The sequence below is a fragment of the Pelophylax lessonae genome (genome assembly GCF_965119305.1).
Source record: "Pelophylax lessonae genome assembly, chromosome: 4".
Classification (NCBI taxonomy): domain Eukaryota; kingdom Metazoa; phylum Chordata; class Amphibia; order Anura; family Ranidae; genus Pelophylax; species Pelophylax lessonae.
This window is the reverse complement of record NC_138771.1, coordinates 559130728-559151869: the sequence shown is the minus strand read 5'-3', so window position 1 is coordinate 559151869 and position 21142 is coordinate 559130728. Positions and strand designations below refer to the sequence as shown.

General features: G+C 43.1%; 1 protein-coding gene across 1 annotated transcript in view; it reads left to right on the top strand.

The window, feature by feature from the left end:
* Nucleotides 1-21142, top strand: part of LOC309553892 (zinc metalloproteinase-disintegrin-like VLAIP-B) — a 127374-nt gene that overhangs the window by 35500 nt on the left and 70732 nt on the right. The window contains exon 11 of the mRNA XM_082255378.1: nt 20770-20900. Within this exon, the coding sequence (XP_082111504.1) occupies nt 20770-20900 (131 nt within the window). The remainder of the gene's footprint in view (nt 1-20769; nt 20901-21142) is intronic.

Below are 21142 nucleotides of genomic sequence, written 5' to 3'. Positions count from 1 at the left end.
CCACATTGTCTCTGGACAGGCGGCTGCGCTTGTCTGTGATAACGCCCCCAGCCGTGCTAAATACACGTTCAGATAATACACTGGCTGCAGGGCACGCCAGCACCTCCAAGGCGTAAAGGGCAAGCTCAGGCCATGTGCCCAATTTGGAGACCCAGAAGTTGAAGGGGGCAGACCCGTCATTCACTACATGTAGGCGTGTGCACACATACTGCTCCACCATGTTGGTGAAATGCTGCCTCCTGCTAAGACGTTCCATATGAGCTGCTGGTGCTGCTGTTTGTTGTGACGTGCTGACAAAGCTTTTCCACATTTCGGCCATGCTAACCCTGCCTTCTGAGGTGCTGGCGGTGCCCTGATTGCGTTGGCTACCTCTTCCTCCTCTGCCTTGGCCTTGTGCTTCCACTGTGGCCCCGCTGTCAGGTGGGAATGCCAGCAGCATCGCGTCTACCAGCGTGTGCTTGTACTCGCGCATCTTGCGATCGCGCTCCAGGGAGTGAATTAAGGACGGTACGTTGTCCTTGTAACGGGGATCCAGCAGCGTGGCCACCCAGTAATCAGCACAAGTTAGAATGTGGGCAACTCGGCGGTCGTTGTGAAGACACTGCAGCATGTAATCGCTCATGTGTGCCAGGCTGCCCAGAGGCAACGAAAGGCTGTCCTCTGTGGGAGGTGTATCGTCTGTGTCCTCTGTATCCCCCCAGCCATGCACCAGTGATGGCCATGAGCTGGCCTGGGTGCCACCCTGCTGTGAACATGGTTCCATCTCCTCCTCCATCTCCTCCTCCTCATCCTCCTCATCCTCCAGAACTGTGCCCCTGCTGGACAATTGTGTCCCTGGCGTTTGTGGGTGCAGGAACCCACCCTCGGAGCCACTTGCGAATGACTGCCCTGAAAGCCTTGGAAATGTTACCTCTTCATCCTCCTCCTCCTCATCCTGTGCCACATCCTCTTCCATCATCGCCCGAATCGTTTTTTGAAGGAGGCATAGAAGTGGGATAGTTAAGCTGACAACGGCGTCATCGGCACTGGCCATGTTGGTGGAGTACGCAAAAAAGCGCAACAAGGTACACAGGTCTCGCATGGAGGCCCAGTTATTGGTGGTGAAGTGGTGCTGTTCTGCAGAGCGACTCACGCGTGCGTGCAGCAGCTGAAACTCCAGCATGTGCAAGGTGGAGTTCCACCTTGTGGGCACGTCACATATGAGGCGGTGAGCGGGAAGGCCAAAGTTACGCTGCAGCGCTGACAGGCGAGCAGCAGCAGGGTGAGAACGCCGAAAGTGCGCACAGACGGCCCGCACTTTCTGCAGCAGCTCTGACATATCGGGGTAATTTTTAAGGAACCTCTGCACCACCAAATTCAGTACATGCGCCAGGCAAGGGATCTGCTAGGCCCAGAGCTGCTATGAGATTTCGCCCGTTATCGCACACCACCAGGCCGGGCTTGAGGCTCGCTGGCAGCAACCACTCATTTGTCTGCTGTTCCATGCTCCTCCACAACTCCTGTGCGGTGTGTGGTTTTTCCCCCAAACAGGCAAGTTTTAAAACTGCCTGCTGTTGTTTACCCCTGGCCGTGCTGAAGTTGGTGGTGAAGGTGTTACGCTGACCGGATGAGGAGGCGGTAGAGGATGAGGATGCGGAGTAGGAGGAGTTAGGAACAGGAGGCAAACTGAAGCGCCCTGCAATTCTTGGTGGTGGAAGGACATGCGCCAAATTGCTATCCGCCTCAGGCCCATTCGCCACTGCATTTACCCAGTGTGCCGTTAGGGAGATATAACGCCCCTGACCGTGCTTACTGGTCCACGTATCGGTAGTTAGGTGGACCTTGGCACAGATGGCGTTGCACAGTGCACACCTGATTTTTTCCCCCACTTGGTTGTGCAGGGAAGGGATGGCTTGCCTGGAAAAGTAGTGGCGGCTGGGCACAACGTACTGTGGGACAGCCACCGACATAAGGCTTTAAAACTGTGCGTCTCCACCAGACGGAATGACAGCATTTCAAAGGCCAAGAATTTTGAAATGCTGGCATTCAGGGCCAGGGATCGTGGGTGGGTAGGGGGGTACTTCCTCTTCCTCTGAAGTGTTTGGGAGATGGAAAGCTGAACGCTTCCACGGGACATTGTGGAGATGGTTGGTGACCCAGGTGGTGGTGTTGCTGACAGATCGTCTGTTTGCGGGGTGGCAGGTGCCGGTATCACTACAGAGGTGGATGGAGAGGCTGAGACTGCAGCAGAAGAGGAAGCAGGAGGAGCCAGAGACCTTCCTTGGTTTTGAAGGTGTCTACTCCACTGCAGGTCGTGCTTTGCACTTAGATACCTGATCATGCAGGTTGTGCTCAGGTTGAGAAGATTTATGCCTCGCTTCAGGCTCTGATTGCACAGGGTGCAAACCACTCGTGTCCTGTCATCAGCACATTTTCTGAAGAACTTCCACGCTAGAGAACTCCTTTGAGCTGGCTTTGGTGCGCTCGGTCCCTTGCTGCGTTGGGCAGTAGCAGGCGTAGTGTCTAGGGCACGGCCGCTCCACTTCTGCACCCTGCTCCCTCTTCTGCTGTGCTGGTGGCTCTGTGCGACCACCGCCTCTTCCTCCAAACTACTCAGGTCACCTGCATGACCTTCATTCCATGTGGCGTTGAGGACCTCATCGTCCTCCACATCATCTTCCACCCAGTCTTCACCCCTGCCCTCCTTGTCGGTCTCCACAATTCTGAGTGCCGCAGCAGTTGGCACCTGCGTTTCGTCATCATCGGAGACGTGCTGCGATGGTCCTTCCATGTACTCATCTTGAGAAATAAGTGGTTGGGCATCGCTGCACTCAATCTCTTACACTTCTGGGGCAGGGCTAGGTGGATGGCCCTGGCAAACCCTGCTGACAGAGTCATCAAAAAGAAGAAGAGACTGCTGCATGACTTGGGGCTCAGACTGCTTGCCTGATTTGCAAGGGGGTGAGGTGAAAGACGGTTGGACATCGGCTGCAGGTGCCAACTCTGACCTTTCTGCAGTAGACTGGGTGGGAGACAATGTGAAGGAACTGGAGGCACTGTCAGCAACCCAATCTACTATCGCCTGTACTTCTTCTGGACTCATCACTTCTAGAGGCGCATGATGCCCTACCAAATACTGCTGCAGGTTCTGTCGCCTACTCAAACTTGAGGAAGGTGTTTCACTTGTGCGTGTAGCTGGCACAGATCGACCACATCCTCTCCTTGCAACAGGAGCTCTACCAGCAGCACCACGACCCAGGCCACAGCCCCTATTTGACTGTCTCTTCATATTTCTGTAATTTATGATCTTGCCCTAGAAAGGTGTTTATTGAATAGCGAAACAAAACAACAACAGTATCGCACGGGTGTATCTCACAGTCAAATATGCAAACTATGCCGCAATTTAATTTTTTTACCCCAAAAGGGTGTTTATTAAATAGCGGAATAGAAAAACAGTATACAAATACAATGGTTGTATCTCACAGTCAAATATGCAAAGTATGCCGCAAATTTAATTTTTTTCACCCCAAAAGGGTGTATATTGAATAGCGGAATAAAAAAAAGGATATAAAACAGTGTATCTCACACGTACAAACACAGACTAGGCCCCGATTACAATTTTTTGTACCCTAAAGGGAGGATGAGGAAGAGGAGTAGGAGGAGTTCGGAACAGGAGGCAAACTGAAGCGCCCTGCAATCCTCGGCGGTGGAAGATGCGCCCCAAAAGATTGGAAGGTGTATCTCACACTTGCCGATACAGACTATGCCGCAATTTAATTCTTTTTACCCCAAAGGGGGTAGATTGAATAGTGGTATATAAATAAATTTATAAAACTGTGTATCTCACACGTACAAACACAGACTAGGCCCCGATTACATTTTTTTGTACCCTAAAGGCAGGATGAGGAGTAGGAGGAGTTCGGAACAGGCAGGAGGCAAACTGAAACACCCTGCAATCCTCGGCGGTGTAATATGAGCCCCAAAAATTGGAAAGGTGTATCTCACACGTACCGATACAGACTATGCCGCAATTTAATTCTTTTTACCCCAAGGGTGTAGATTGAATAGCGGAATAGAAAATATGATATCAAAAGGTGTATCTATCTCACACGTACAGACCCAGACTAGGCCCCGATTACTATTTTTTGTACCCCAAAGGCAGGATGAGGAGTAGGAGGAGTTCGGAACAGGCAGGAGGCAAACTGAAACATCCGGCAATCCTCGGCGGTGTAAGATGCGCCCCAAAAATTGGAAAGGTGTATCTCACACGTACCGATACAGACTATGCCGCAATTTAATTCTTTTAACCCCAAGGGTGTAGATTGAATAGCGGAATAGAAAATATGATATCAAAAGGTGTATCTATCTCACACGTACAGACCCAGACTAGGCCCCGATTACTATTTTCTGTACCCCAAAGGCAGGATGAGAAGTAGGAGGAGTTCGGAACAGGCAGGAGGCAAACTGAAACACCCTGCAATCCTCGGCGGTGTAAGATGCCCCCAAAAATTGGAAAGGTGTATCTGACACGTACCGATACAGACTATGCCGCAATTTAATTATTTTTACCCCAAGGGTGTAGATTGAATAGCGGAATAGAAAATATGATATCAAAAGGTGTATCTATCTCACACGTACAGACCCAGACTAGGCCCCGATTACTATTTTTTGTACCCCAAAGGCAGGATGAGGAGTAGGAGGAGTTCGGAACAGGCAGGAGGCAAACTGAAACACCCTGCAATCCTCGGCGGTGTAAGATGCGCCCCAAAAATTGGAAAGGTGTATCTCACACGTACCGATACAGACTATGCCGCAATTTAATTCTTTTTACCCCAAGGGTGTAGATTGAATAGCGGAATAGAAAATATGATATCAAAAGTTGTATCTATCTCACACGTACAGACCCAGACTAGGCCCCGATTACTATTTTTTGTACCCCAACGGCAGGATGAGGAGTAGGAGGAGTTTGGAACAGGCAGGAGGAAAACTGAAACACCCTACAATCCTCAGCGGTGTAAGATGCGCCCCAAAAATTGGAAAAGTGTATCTCACACGTACCGATACAGACTATGCCGCAATTTAATACTTTTTACCCCAAGGGTGTAGATTGAATAGCGGAATAGAAAATATGATATCAAAAGGTGTATCTATCTCACACGTACAGACCCAGACTAGGCCCTGATTACTATTTTTTGCACCCTAAAGGTAGGATGAGGAGTAGGAGGAGTTTGGAACAGGCAGGAGGCAAAGTGAAGCACCCTGCAATCCTCGGCGGTGTAAGATGCGCCCCAAAAATTGGAAAGGTGTATCTCACACGTACAGATACAGACTATGCCGCAATTTAATTCTTTTTACCCCAAGGGTGTAGATTGAATAGCGGAATAGAAAATATGATATCAAAAGGTGTATCTATCTCACACGTACAGACCCAGACTAGGCCCTGATTACTATTTTTTGTACCCTAAAGGCAGGATGAGGAGTAGGAGGAGTTCGGAACAGGCAGGAGGCAAACTGAAGCACCCTGCAATCCTCGGCGGTGTAAGATGCGCCCCAAAAATTGGAAAGGTGTATCTCACACGTACCGATACAGACTATGACGCAATTTAATTCTTTTTACCCCAAGGGTGTAGATTGAATAGCGGAATAGAAAATATGATATCAAAAGGTGTATCTATCTCACACGTACAGACCCAGACTAGGCCCCGATTACTATTTTTTGTACCCCAAAGGCAGGATGAGGAGTAGGAGGAGTTCGGAACAGGCAGGAGGCAAACTGAAACACCCTGCAATCCTCGGCGGTGTAAGATGCGCCCCAAAAATTGGAAAGGTGTATCTCACACGTACCGATACAGACTATGCCGCAATTTAATTATTTTTACCCCAAGGGTGTAGATTGAATAGCGGAATAGAAAATATGATATCAAAAGGTGTATCTATCTCACACGTACAGACCCAGACTAGGCCCCGATTACTATTTTTTGTACCCCAAAGGCAGGATGAGGAGTAGGAGGAGTTCGGAACAGGCAGGAGGCAAACTGAAGCACCCTGCAATCCTCGGCGGTGTAAGATGCGCCCCAAAAATTGGAAAGGTGTATCTCACACGTACCGATACAGAATATGACGCAATTTAATTCTTTTTACCCCAAGGGTGTAGATTGAATAGCGGAATAGAAAATATGATATCAAAAGGTGTATCTATCTCACACGTACAGACCCAGACTAGGCCCCGATTACTATTTTTTGTACCCCAAAGGCAGGATGAGGAGTAGGAGGAGTTCGGAACAGGCAGGAGGCAAACTGAAACACCCTGCAATCCTCGGCGGTGTAAGATGCGCCCCAAAAATTGGAAAGGTGTATCTCACACGTACCGATACAGACTATGCCGCAATTTAATTCTTTTTACCCCAAGGGTGTAGATTGAATAGCGGAATAGAAAATATGATATCAAAAGGTGTATCTATCTCACACGTACAGACCCAGACTAGGCCCCGATTACTATTTTTTGTACCCCAAAGGCAGGATGAGGAGTAGGAGGAGTTCGGAACAGGCAGGAGGCAAACTGAAGCACCCTGCAATCCTCGGCGGTGTAAGATGCGCCACAAAAATTGGAAAGGTGTATCTCACACGTACCGATACTGACTATGCCGCAATTTAATTATTTTTACCCCAAAGGGTGTAGATTGAATAGCGGAATAGAAAATATGATATAAAATTGGTGATTTTTCAATAGCACATGTGAACACAGCAGTGTCTTATGTCAGTCAGCTCTGCAGCAGGCTATGAAGGGAAAAAAAAAAGAAAATTCCCCTTTAAGTTTGTAATTTTTAAATAGATTAGTACAGACTATGCCACAATTTAATTTTTTTTAACCCAAAAGGGTGTATATTGAAAAGTGGAATAGAAAAAAGTGTATAAAATTGAAAATCACTCAATAGCACATGTGAACACAGCAGTGTCTTATCACAGTCAGCACTGGAGCAAAAAGGCTATGAAGGGGGAAAAAAAACAAAAACCCCTTTAACTTGTAGTAAAATAGATCTGAGATGAACGCTGCTCACAACTGACTGATAAAAATAGATTTTTTCTCCCTCCTCCTCCTCAGTGGGCTCAAGTGAGGGCAAAAAGATTGTTCACTGCCCCACCCCCCACACAGCAAAATCGATGTAGAAGACTGACCCTGCCTAATCTCTCCAGCCTGACCCTAATATGCTCGATAAGATCGTTCACTGCACCACCCCCCACACAGCAAAACCGATGTAGAAGACTGACAAGGGACAAATAGCATCAGTTCTGCAGACTTCGACAAAACTGCACTAGGAATGAAAATTATATAGAACAAAACATTATTATGATCAACAAAATTAGGGATATAGGGTATTTTTAGTTTCCCAAGCATATACACGTTTCTTTGTAGGGATACCCCCAAGAAAGAAAAGGCTCCATTTGATCATTCTGTTAGATTTGTCACCAGGATCCATCAAGATCATAAAAAAATGGAACATATTTTACAAAAGCATTGGAAGATATGGAAGATCCATATCTAAAACCCTTTCTTCCACCAATACCCAGAGTCACATACAAAAGGTCCTCCAATCCTAAAAATAAAATAGCACCAAGTAAGTATAAACTAATCGTACTACTATCTCCCCCCAGCTCTGTCTAATACCCTTATTGGGCATGTATCAATGCAAAAAGACGCTGTGAAAAATGTACACTTTTGTTAAAAATGGTAAAAAAAAACCTTTACTGCAAAAGGAAAAACATATATATAATATATAATTTTATAACTGCTCCTCGGATTATGTAGTATACGCTTTACCTGCTCCTGTAAAATACTGTAGCTCGCACCATTCGTCCACTCAGACAGAGGTTTGGGGAACACCATAGAGTTATTGAAGAGGGAAAAGATAAGCACAGTGTCACCATTTTTCTAAACTTCACCAGAAATCTACCAGTGGAATAGAGGTCTGGGTGATCGAACAGATGCCTAAAAACCTTTCTGAGGCCGAGCGTTTTCATAAACTTTGTGGGTGTAAAACCTTCTGGATATATTCTTTAGATACATTATCACCTGGAGGCCTAAATGAGGAATTAGAAGTGTCCACTATATTGTTGTCGTATACAGGAATCCCTCATATGTTTTTCTTTTTGCTTCTTGCAGGTCACCCAATTTCATTCTTGGGAGTGGATGTATTGGTAGAGTCATATGACAGGGGTAGTGGGTCAATTTCTTTCTACAGTAAGTAATATATAAGACATACATATACCAGTTTCATTCAATTGTTTGTAGAATAGCAAAAAATAGCAACTTCTGTATTAATTCATTGTATTTATAATTAGCCCCCCCTTAATTTGTTATTTATTTATTTTCCATGGTGTGATGTTCCCTCCCCCCTTCTGTTTAATATCAAATATACCCTAGCCCCATATAAGTGCAGTTTGTTGTAACCCTTCCATCCCTACCCCTCTTTTTCCCCTAGAGAGACAAATTAGGTATGAGATTTAATTTCTATTGATTACATAGTCCATCCGGTCCAACCAAAAAAAAAAAACAGTATTGAAAACCCAACCATACAATCACATACACACAATCCTATACCTGCAGTTGATCCAGAAGAAGGCAACCCCCCCCAGCAAAGCATGATTTAATTTGCTACAGCAGGGGAAAAAAATTCCTCCCTGATCCCCTGAGAGGCAATCGGATATTTCCTGGATCAACTTTACCTAAAAAAAATGTTTAGTATCCATTTATGTTATGTACACCTAGGAAAGAATCCTGGCCTTTTTTAAAGCAATCTAGTGAGCTAGCCAGAACCACCTCTGGAGGGAGTCTATTCCACATTTTCACAGCTCTTACGGTGAAAAAACCTTTCCGTATTTGGAGACGAAATCTGTTTTCCTTTAGATGTAAAGAGTGCCCCCTTGTCCTCTGTGTTGACCTTAACCACTTGCCGACTGCCTAACGCCGATCTAAGTCGGCAGTCAGCCCCTCACAGGCAAAGTGACGTAGGGCTACGTCACTAGCTTGTGAGGGTCTAGGGAGCGAGCGCGCGCCCCCAGAGGCGCGCTCCCGCTCCCACGTGGTCACGGACCCCCCCGCGCGTGTGACCAGCGGACCCGATGTCCGCCGGTCACTCGGCGATCGGCGGGGGAGAGGGAGAATGTCAGGCAGCTTGTGTAAACAAGCCACCTGTCATTCTCCTCGCTGTAAAAACACTGATCACACGGATCTACTATGTAGATCCGTTGATCAGTGTCCTTACAGCTCAAGCCACAGCCAATCACAGTAGAAAGCACGCCCCTAGGGACACACACAGCCCCTCCCTCCCAAATAAAGTTAACCCCTTCACTACCAGTGTATTTTTACAGTAACAGTGCATATATATAGCACTGATTAATGTAGAAATGTCACTGGTACCCCCAAAAGTGTCAAAAATGTCAGTCAAGGGTCCGATCTGTCTGCCGCAATGTCGCAGTCCCGCAAAAAAAATTGCAGATTGCCGCCATTACGCGTTAAAAAAAAAAACAACAAAAATGACAAAAATCTTTCCCTTTGTTAGTAAACGCGATAACTTTTGCGCAAACCCATCAAAATACGCTTTTTGCGATTTTTTTTACCAAACATAGGTAGGATAAAACAAATTGGCCTAAAATGTTAAAAAATTTTGATTTTTACATTTTTTTGGGGGGGAATTTCATATAAAAAAATGTGAAAAATATTGCTATTTTTGCAAAATTGACGCTCTTTTTTTGTTAATAGCGCGTGATCAAAAAATCGCACAGGTGATCAAATACCACCAAAAGAAAGCTCTGTTTGTGGGAAAAAAAGGACGCCAAATTTGTTTAGGTACAGCGTCGCACGACCGCGCAATTGTCCATTAAATTCACGCAGTGCCGAATCGCAAAATACCCCCTGGTCGGAATGGGGGTAAAATCTTCCGGGGCTTAAGTGGTTAAAGTGAACAACTCAACACCAAAATCACTATATGGACCCCTTATGTATTTATACATGTTGATCATATCCCCCCTTAATCTCCTCTTCTCAAGAGAGAATAAATTCAATTCCTCTAATCTTTTCTCATAGCTGAGGTCCTCCATGCCTCTTATCAGTTTGGTTGCCCTTCTCTGAACTTTTCCAGTTCCCCGATATCCTTTTTTAAGAACTGGTGCCCAAAACTGAACTGCATATCCAGGTCTTACTAATGATCTGTATAGGGGTAAAATGATATCTCTCTCTCTGGAGTCCATGCCTCTGTTAATAAAAGAAAGGACTTTTCTTGCATATATAATGTATATGTCCTTGTTTTTTTCATGTGTATACAAATTGTATGGAATTTGTATGTGCATTGTTTTTGATATCCCTATGGGATGACCACTGTCCAATAAGAAGTCAAACCAAAAGACTTGCACATGTTTTGGAACTTTATGGCTGAATTGGTTTCCTAGTAGCACTAGGAGATTTTTCTTTTCTACCTTCCTGATGCCCTGGCAAACCCCTTATGGTTGTCTGCCAGCTCAGGGTCAGTTATAATCCCCCCTTTCACCGCACAGCCAGGTGTGCAGCCCGACACTACAAATTTTTCGCAGTTAAATTAATTTTATTTGTTTTTCCCACATGATTTGCTGCAGTATTTGGTGGACCAAACAAATCTCTTTGCAGAGCAATTTATTGCCTCCAACCCCAATTCATCCTACGCCCATATGTTTAATTGGCGACGTTTCACACTAGAATAATTCGAATAGTTTTTGGGCCTTACATTTAATATGGGGCTTACGAAAAAAAAAAATGAAGTGCATGCCTGCCTACTGGTCCACCCACCCCACATGCTGATTTATTCTGCTGTCATGTCCAGGACACGCTATGACATGATTATGCACGTCCTACATTTTAATGACAACTCGCAGTGCCCTCCTCAAGATTATCCCAACCACAATAAATTGTATAAAATACGCCCCCTAATGAATTATTTTTCCAAGTGATTTGCTGAAGTGTATGTCCCAGACCAAAATATTTGCGTGGGCGAATGCCTTATCCACTTTACTGGCCGGCTGCACTTCAAACAGTATATTCCCAGTAAGAGGGCCAGGTACAGGTTGAAACTGAATAAACTTTGCGATAGAGCCACTGGATATGTGCATGCCTTTCACATGTATGAAGGCAAATACTCTCAGCTCCAGCCCTCGAGTGCCCAACATATATCAGAACCAGTGGAAAAATTGTCTGAGACCTGGCATACCCCCTTCTCACAAAGGGATATCATAAATATGTGGACAACCACTACACCAGCTTTCCCCTTTTTCAGCACCTGTACCATGAAAAAAGCCTGGTCTGCAGTACCTCCAGAAAAAAAAGGAAGGGCTTTCCACAAAGTTTAGTAACAAAAATGCTACAAAGGGGGAATCCACATTTCTGAGGAATGAGGAAGTGTTGGCCATGAAGTGGAAGGACAAGAAAGATGTTTACATTATGTCCACCATCCACAATGACACCTTGGTGGAGATTCAGAGAAGACACGGCTATATTGTAAAGACTGAATGTGTCCACAATTATAATCAGTTCATGGGGAGGGAAGGGGGGTGGGTGGATTTAAACGACCAGATGCTACAACCATATTTCTCTGTTACTCCTATAAATAAGTTGCATTTGATCTCTTTCGAATGGCCATGTTTAAGTTGTATGCCTGCCAGGGCAGCCATCAGAAATTTTGGGACCCCTTACACAGCTTTAAGGCTGGGCCCCCCTGGGCCTGACCACCTGGCCACTAAATGCCTGCAGGAGGGAGAGGAGGAGAAGTGAGTATTTAGCAGATGCAGCAGGTAAATGGAGTGATCCGTTCCTCTCTATGCTGCCTACCCCCCCCCCTCCTCTCCTCCATGCAGGTGTACAGGGAGCATGGGGCCAGGTTGCAAATGTCAGTAGCAGTGGATGGGATCAGTGGTGTTGGGTTTGGGAGGGGGGGGTGGGGGGTTAGGGTGAAGTTGGCATCAGGCCCTGCTCTCAACTGTGCATGCAAGGAGAATTCCTGCACACGCGCAGCGCATAAACAAGATGCTGCCACTGATATGGGTGGAAATCCCAAACAGAGCGGCCATACATCAAAAGACGTAGCAGGCAGCGTGCCCCCCCCAGTGGTGGAACACCAGGGCCCCGCTCCTGGGCTCCTCAGAATGCCTGGGCCCCCTACATGTGTATGGGCTGTCCCCCCCTGATGGCGGCCCTGATGTCTGCTATCAAAAGTCACTAGAAACGCAACCCAGCACCTACCCTAAATATAGTGAAGATATTGTCACTGCCCTGTTTTACCAGCAAGGACCCACCCCAGGAAGCATTTGCTCTGATTGTGTGAGTCGACTTCACTAACAACATTTTCCCTATAACATCTACCCCCCCCCCTCCCCCCACAGAATCAGAAAGAAGACGCCAAAAGAAATGTTGTGTATGCAGCAGAGCAAAAGTTAGAAGAGATACCAGTTATCATTGTCCCTATGCATCAGGGAGTCCAGGAGAAATGGGACTACTTAAAAGGTGCATTATTGAAGGCAACAGAAAATTGCATTAGACTTGTCAGTAAAAGCAAAAAAAGGAAGAGACCACTGTGGTACTCACAGTGGCCCAAGTCATTAAAAATAAAAAGCTAGCATTTTGTAATTGTAAAAAAACCCAGAGCAATGAGGATAAGGAAATCTAAAAGATTAGGCAGAAAGAGGCCAAGCAAGTTATAAGTACTTTTAAAGCACAGGTGTCACGGAACCATGAACCAGACGTACAACAACAGATAAGTGAAAATAAGAAGGCTTTATTGAAAATCAAGCTGTAAAGCAAAAGTCCAAACGGATGGCAAAACCGAAGCAGAGTCTTTGCGAAGCCAGAGGTCAGGAGTCAGGAGGGTAGTCAGACGAAGCCAGGATCAGGAACCAGCAGGGTAGTCAGACGAAGCCAGGATCAGGAACCAGCAGGGTAGTCAGACAAAGCCAGGATCAGGAACCAGAAGCAGCAGCAGTCTAGAAGCATGTGAACACAGGAGGACCAAGCAAGGAACTGAAGCCACAGACCTCCTATATATATGAGCTAGGCATCCAGCTCCTCCCAGTGGGAAGGAGGAGCCGCAGGGTGGGAGGCTACAAGAAACCCAGAAACCAAGATGGCCGCCAGCACATGTCAAACGAAGGAGAACAGCAAGAAGGTAAGACCATGACAACAGGCAGAAGAAAAACTAGCTCAGTCTATGAAAAAGGGGGATAAGACATTCTTCAGATATATAAATGAAAAAAGGAAATTAAAACAAGGAATAACTAAATTAAAAACAAAGGACGGAAGGTATGTAGAAGGGAATAAAGGGCTAGCCGACTGCCTTAATGAATACTTCTGTTCAGTTTTTACAGAAGAAAAAGAAGGAGAAGGACCTCCACTTGAAAGGATGACTAATGAATCATTTGATGCATGTGTCTTTACAGAGGAAGACGTTCTAAGATTGCTGTCTAAAGTGAAGACAAATAAGTCACAGGGTCCTGATGAGATACACCCAAAATTATTAAAAGAGCTTAGTGGTGAGCTAGCAAAACCATTAACAGATTTATTTAACCAATCATTAGTAACAGGAGACGTCCCGGAAGATTGGAAATTGGCAAATGTCGTGCCCATTCACAAGAAAGGTAGTAGGGAGGAATCGAGCAACTATAGACCAGTGAGTCTGACATCAATAGTAGGCAAATTAATGGAAACCCTATTAAAGGATAGGATTGTGGAACATCTTAAATCCCATGGATTGCAAGATGAAAAACAACATGGGTTTACTTCAGGGAGATCATGTCAAACAAATCTTATAGATTTTTTTGACTGGGTGACTAAAATAATAGACGGTGGAGGTGCAGTAGATATTGCATATCTAGATTTTAGTAAGGCTTTTGACACTGTCCCACATAAAAGACTTATCAATAAACTGCAGTCATTGAGCATGGACTCCCATATTGTTGAGTGGATTAGGCAGCGGCTGAGTGACAGACAACAGAGGGTTGTAGTCAATGGAGAACATTCAGAACAAGGTCATGTTACCAGTGGGGTACCTCAGGGATCTGTACTGGGACCAATTTTGTTTAATATCTTCATAAGTGATATTGCAAAAGGCCTCGATGGTAAGGTTTGTCTTTTTGCTGATGACACAAAGATATGTAACAGGGTTGATGTTCCTGGAGGGAAACACCAAATGGAAAAGGATTTAGGAAAACTAGAAGAATGGTCAGAACTCTGGCAACTGAAATTTAATGTGGATAAGTGCAAGATAATGCACCTGGGGCGTAAAAACCCAAGGGCAGAATATAGAATATTTGACACAGTCCTGACCTCAGTATCTGAGGAAAGGGATTGAGGAGTAATTATTTCAGAAGACTTAAAGGTGGGAAGACAATGTAATAGAGCAGCACAAAATGCCAGCAGAATGCTTGGATGTATAGGGAGAGGTATAAGCAGTAGAAAGAGAGAAGTGCTTATGCCGCTGTACAGAACACTGGTGAGACCTCACTTGGAGTATTGTGCGCAGTATTGGAGGCCATATCTCCAGAAGGATATAGATACTCTAGAGAGAGTTCAGAGAAGAGCTACTAAACTAGTACATGGAAAAAACTTACCAGGAAAGGTTAAAGGACCTTAACATGTATAGCTTGGAAGAAAGAAGAGACAGAGGGGATATGATAGAAACTTTTAAATACATAAAGGGAATCAACTCGGTAAAGTAGGAGAGCATATTTAAAAGAAGAAAAACTACCACAAGAGGACACAGTTTTAATTTAGAGGGGCAAAGGTTTAAAAGTAATATGAGGAAGTATTACTTTACTGAGAGAGTAGTGGATGCATGGAATAACCTTCCTGCAGAAGTGGTAGCTGCAAATACAGTGAAGGAGTTTAAGCATGCATGGGATAGGCATAAGGCTATCCTTCATATAAGATAGGGCCAGGGACTATTCATAGGATTCAGATATATTGGGCAGACTAGATGGACCAAATGGTTCTTATCTGCCGACACATTCTATGTTTCTATGTAATGCTTTAGCAGTTATCACACATCCATAAGATATTAGTTCCCCTTATTTTTAACAGACTGACATTTCCCAGTTTCAAATACCTGTCTGAATCATTTGCCTGCTACTATGTTTCTACCTTTTACATTAACTAACCCTGGCCTGTTTACAGACGATGTCTGCCATTTTAAACCACATTTCTAACTTCCACGTGCACTGACCTCAGCCTATTATTCAACCATGTTTTTTGTCTGCCGCTTGGACTGAACATTTGCCCTTCTACTTTAGTACACAGTGGGCTCACATATGTGAAAGGCTTCAGAATAGTGTTCTGAGTAGAGAAAAACAGTTTTTGTTTTTTTGTGTTCCCAGAACAGGGTCTGGAGTCCGGATACTTCAAAGAGGTTTGGGTGGGAGAAGCCTCTACCCCTTTCCCCAATATTTCCTGACAGAGGCTCTAAGCTTGATGGTCCTTCCTGTTGCCTGGACCAATATTTTGGCTGTGCTGACCATATCGTTGCCTGTAATGAATAAAAAATAAAATATTCAGCGCTGAACGTTGAAATTTAAAAATTGTCGGACTAGCAGCTGAACACTCAAGGGCAAGCACATAAAACCTCCTGAAAACATGTAAATAAAGTGCAGCGCAATCCTGGATCTACACATTACACAGTAATGGATATATATTGTATTTTTATACATCAAATATATCTGTGAAAACGTCCTGAAAAGTGCAGGGGGATAGACAAAAGAGAGAAAAAAAAGTCCTTCTTTATAGGTGATGGAAACCGAGATCCCAACAGTAAGCTGGCATAAACTCCACAATGAAGCACCTTATTTCACACCATTTTGGAGTTTATGCCAGCTTACTGTTGGGATCTCGGTTTCCATCACCTATAAAGAAGGACTTTTTTTTTTCTCTCTTTTGTCAATCACCCTGAACTTTTCAGGACGTTTTCACAAATATATTTGATTTATACAAATACAATATATATATCCATTACTGTGTAATGTGTAGATCCAGGATTGGGCTGCACTTTATTTACATGCTGCCTGTAATGACCCAGAACTTTATGGACCATGTTTCTTCCTGCTGCCTGGACCTATACTTTGGCAGTATTGACCATATCTCCCCCTGCTGCCTCTACTCACTATGGACAGTATTTCTGCCTGGACGATTCCTTTTGCTGCTGCTGGCCACATCTCTGCCTGTTACCTGGACCAGTGCTTTGGCGGTGCTGACAGTATCTCTGCCTGCTGATTGTACTAACCATGAACAGTATTCCTGCCTGCTGCCTAGACTATTGTTTTTGCTGTCCATGAATACATCCCTGCCTGCTGCCTGGATCGACGCTCTCCTCTGTGGACCACTGCACTACTAAAACCACAGGTAATCATTTGTTAATTGGTATGTGCTTGGTGTTAGAAATTTGAAGGGCCCTTAAAAATGCAATAGGTTGTCAGGAAATTATATTTATAATTTATGCTCCTAGAACGCCTGGAGGTACTACTTAGATGTTGGGCCTCTGTATGTGGCCAGGCTATGTAAAAGTCTCACACGTGTGGTATCGCTATACTCAGGAGGAGTAGCAGAATGTATTTTGGGGTGTCCTTTTTGGTAGGTATATGCTGTGTGTTAGAAATATTTTATAAATGGACAACTTTGTGTAAAAAAAATATGTTTTTATTTTCTTTTCAAAAATAGGTTTTCATTTTCTTTCCAAAAATATGTTTTCTTTTTTCTTTCGCGTTTTCTGAAAACTTGTGGAAAAAATAACATGTCCAAAAAACTCACAATGCCTCATAGAATATACATTGGGGTGTTTACTTTCCAAAATGGGGTCATTTTGTGGGAGTTTCCATTGTTCTGGTGCTCCAGGGCCTTCAAAATGTGTAAGGTCCTCATGAAATTATATGTATAATTTATGCTCCTAGAACGCCTGGAGGTGCTACTTAGATGTTGGGCCTCTGCATGTGGCCAGGCTGTGCAAAATTCTCACACATGTGGTATCACTATATTCAGGAGGAGTATCAGAATGTATTTTGGTGTGTAATTTTTGCTAAGTACATCCTATGTGTTAGAAATATTGTATAAATTGACAACTTTGTGTAAAAAAAAAAAAAAGTAAGTTTTCATTTTCTTTCCACAATTTTCAAAAACTTGTGGAAAAAAATGACATGTTTAAAAGACTGATAATGCCTTGCAGAATATATTTTGGGGTGTTTGCTTTCCAAAATGGGGTCATTTTATGTGGGTCTCAATTGTCCTGGTGCTCCAAAAGGGCCTTCAAAAGTGTAATAGGTCATCATAAAATGAAATGTGTAAATTCCTAGAATGCCTGGAGGATGTTGAGCCTCTTTATGTAGCCAAGCTATGTAAAAGTCTCACACGTGGTAATGCCATGCTCAGGAGGAGTAGCAGAATGTATTTTGGGGTGTAATTGCAAGTATGCATATGCATATGCTGTGTGTGGGAAATGACTTGTTACTATGACAATTTTGTGTAAAAGAAAAAAAAAAATATATATATATATATATATACAGTGCCTTGCGAAAGTATTCGGCCCCCTTGAACTTTTCAAACTTTTGCCACATTTCAGGCTTCAAACATAAAGATATAAAACTGTATTTTTTTGTGAAGAATCAACAACAAGCGGGACACAATCGTGAAGTGGAACGAAAGGTTGAAAAGTTCAAGGGGGCGGAATACTTTCGCAAGGCACTGTATATATATATATATATATATATATATATATTTTCCCAAGAATTGTCTATGCTTGTTAGTGTCTCAAGAAATGAAATGCCATCAGTACTGCCATCAGTACTGTTGATTACTGTCAGTACATCAGGTGTGATATATTTTTAATAAATAGCACCATACAGTACCTTGTAGACTCTCTAACGTTCACACAGACTAAATGATATACACTAATTTGGGCTATTTTTACCAAAGATTTGTAGCAGTATAAATTTTGGCCCAAATTCATGAAGAAAAATGACTTAGTTGCAAAATTGTAAAATATAAACTAGAAAAAAAGTTTTTTTTTTTTTTTCATTTTTGCTCGTTTTTTCTCTTATATCGCAAAAAAATAAAAAACCTAGCTGCAATTAAATACCACCAAAAGAAAGCTCTATTTGTGTGAACAAAATTTTAAGAATTTTGTTTGGGTACAGTGTAGCATGACTGAGCAATTATCATTCAAAGTGTGAGAGCACTGAAAATTGAAGATTGGTCTGGGCAGGAAGGGGGTATAACATCGAAGAAGTAGGACCGCACTCAAGGCAAAATATGAAATCAATAGTATCCTATATTCCTCATGGATAAATTCGTACAGACAGTGCATGACAGACATGTCAGGTTGACGTGTTTCACGATACGAATGATCGCTTACTCATAACCACTATAAGTGCCCTGTATTGAAGTGGCTAGACTGTCTTGACCTGTGTACATTGAAACTATTTTTTACAAACTTTTCTGCAAACTTTGTTTAGTTTACTGTATCCATCTGCAAAGTGAATCCGTTTGGGAGTGGTTTTATAAGGCACCTGCAGGGCTCTTGTGAGGAAAGTGGCAGGGTCTGCATCCCTTTAGACGTGATTTCCCGTTCGGGAATATGTCACTAAAAGGTACATTTTTGTTGCAGGGAATTCAAAAAAATCAGATTTGTATCTTAGTGCAGATTTCTTGGAAAATCAATAAGCCAATCACTTAAGCAGAAAATTACATTTTAAGGGGGCATTTTATATATATATATATATATATATATATATATATATATATATATATAATGTATTTTTTTTGCAAATTTTTTGCCATGAATGTTAAGTTACTCCTTACACAGTTTTACCGCACCCAGGATGTAAATGATGAGTTGTATTCTATGATTGTTGGTAGATACCTGCTGGAGGCTATAGGAATTACAAGCTGATAACCACTTGAGCACCATGCCAATTCCATCAAGCTGTTGACAAGTTGTAGCATTGTATTATGGACATAAACCACCGTTTTTATAACAGCTTCAGCTACAGTACATGTAGCTGATAGGGATGATCGAACTTTTGAAAAGTTCGGTTCGACCAGAACACCCGAACTTCACGAAAGTTCGGTTCGGATTTCAGAACCCCATTGAAATCAATGGGACCCGAACTTCGGTAATCAAAAAACACCATTTTGAAGCCCCAAAACCCAATAAATGCCCCTAAAAAGTGCCTAGGGTTCTGGGTCATGCCCCATTAACTATTAATCACACAAAAAAAAGTTCTTAAAAATTGTCATTTTTGATAAAAAAGCCAATTATTGAAAAATTATAAAAAAAAAAAAAAGAGATTTTTTTATTTTTACTTTGGATTTCAGATCTGGGGGGTCTAAAAAGTGTACATGTGAAGTTTCAGCTCTGTAGCATGTCCAGAACCATAAAAAAAGATCGTTTGTATTAGAAAACTTTAAGCACAGGAATATGGCTTCTCTGCTGTAACACCTTGCCGGTTTAATAGCAGGCATTTTTTTGGGTTCTTTGCAGTCAGGAAAAACATCTGAACTTGTGTATAGTGGTACTGTGCACAAGTTCTGATGTTTTGCCTGCCTCCAAAACCCCCCAAAAAATGCCAGCAAAAACACACCTGGGCATTTTTTTTTTGACGCTAGCGTTTTTTTGGCATTTTTTGGGGTTCTTTTGAGGCAGGCAAAACATCTGAACATGTGTATAGGGGGTATATATAGGCATATATGTCTGAATATATACCCCTAGACATATATAGGTGTGATAGTAGCAGAAATATATTACTGTAAATGATTTCATTAGCGCAAGCATTTATTTCTGCTACTATCACACCTATATATGTCTAGGGGTATATATTCAGACATATATGTCTATATATACCCCCTATACACATGTTCAGATGTCATGTCTGACATCAAACATGTCCTCAAAAAAACACTGGCAGTGGCAGCCCCTGCAGCATAAAAAATGCTTGCTGGTGAGAAGCCACATACCTGTCCCGAAGCAACTCAGAGAAATGATCATTTCTCTATAGCGGTCACCCTGCTATGGAAGGGTTTTGTCACCCTGCCATAGCAGTCACTGTCAGTTAACCCTACACTACACTACGGTCCCCTGACACTTAACACTTTCCCTACAGAAACTAAATTTTTGAAGCTAACTTAAGTGTAAAGGAGCACTCTAACTACACTAGATATCCCTTTCCTCACACTAAAAATAGCTAAATGACACTTTTAAAGTAAAATTAACAGAACTGCTTCCACTCTCTTCCATGTCCAGTATAACAATGCTGGGAATATGGCGGGGGCGATCTTATATACTGGGGGGCATATTCACTAATGATTGGTCTAGGGACCCCTTAGTCACTCCAATCACATTCCTAGCATTCTCCTGCCCCCTCAATTGGCTTTTGCTAATGGTTCTGGTCCAATCACGGGCTTTTAAAGCCCATTTCCTGAAGCATTGCATTTTGGGCGGTTCTGGTTGCCGAATTCCGAACTTTTTGGGCAAAAAGTTCTAAATTCGGCCGAACCTCGAACACCCAATGTTCGGGCCGAACCGATGGTGGACCCGAACCGTTCGATCATCCCTAGTAGCTGATACATAAAAATAGGATGCATTCAATTCCAAATTCCTATCCTATCATTTTCTGAATTTACTGGGTATTCAGCGATCAGCAGTCTCCTTTAACATTACACCAGGATGTTTTACAACTCTGCTCTATGTTATGTTTCCTTTAACTTCTTATAATGCTGTTCTCTAACAATGTACATAGAATCACAATCAAGATCCTATTAGAGTTGGTGCAACCATGGCACATGAAATGGGACACAATCTAGGAATGAACCACGATGAAAATGAATGCAAATGCCACCCTAAACTGTGTATCATGATGCCTTCTTTAAAGTGAGTGAATTAAATACAAATTTTTAACAGCTGCTGTAAGTAGATCACAAAAATATATTTAACGCTTTAAAGCTAAAGTTTGATCTGCTTATATTTTGCCTTTCCTGGTCCACCATCCCTCATTAACATGCTGATGACATTTTTAAACAGCACCTTTCTGTTTTTATTGCATACCTCATTTTAGATCCAGTGACAGACATGGTGCTATGTGTTTAATTTATTCATAAATGATCTAGAGGAGG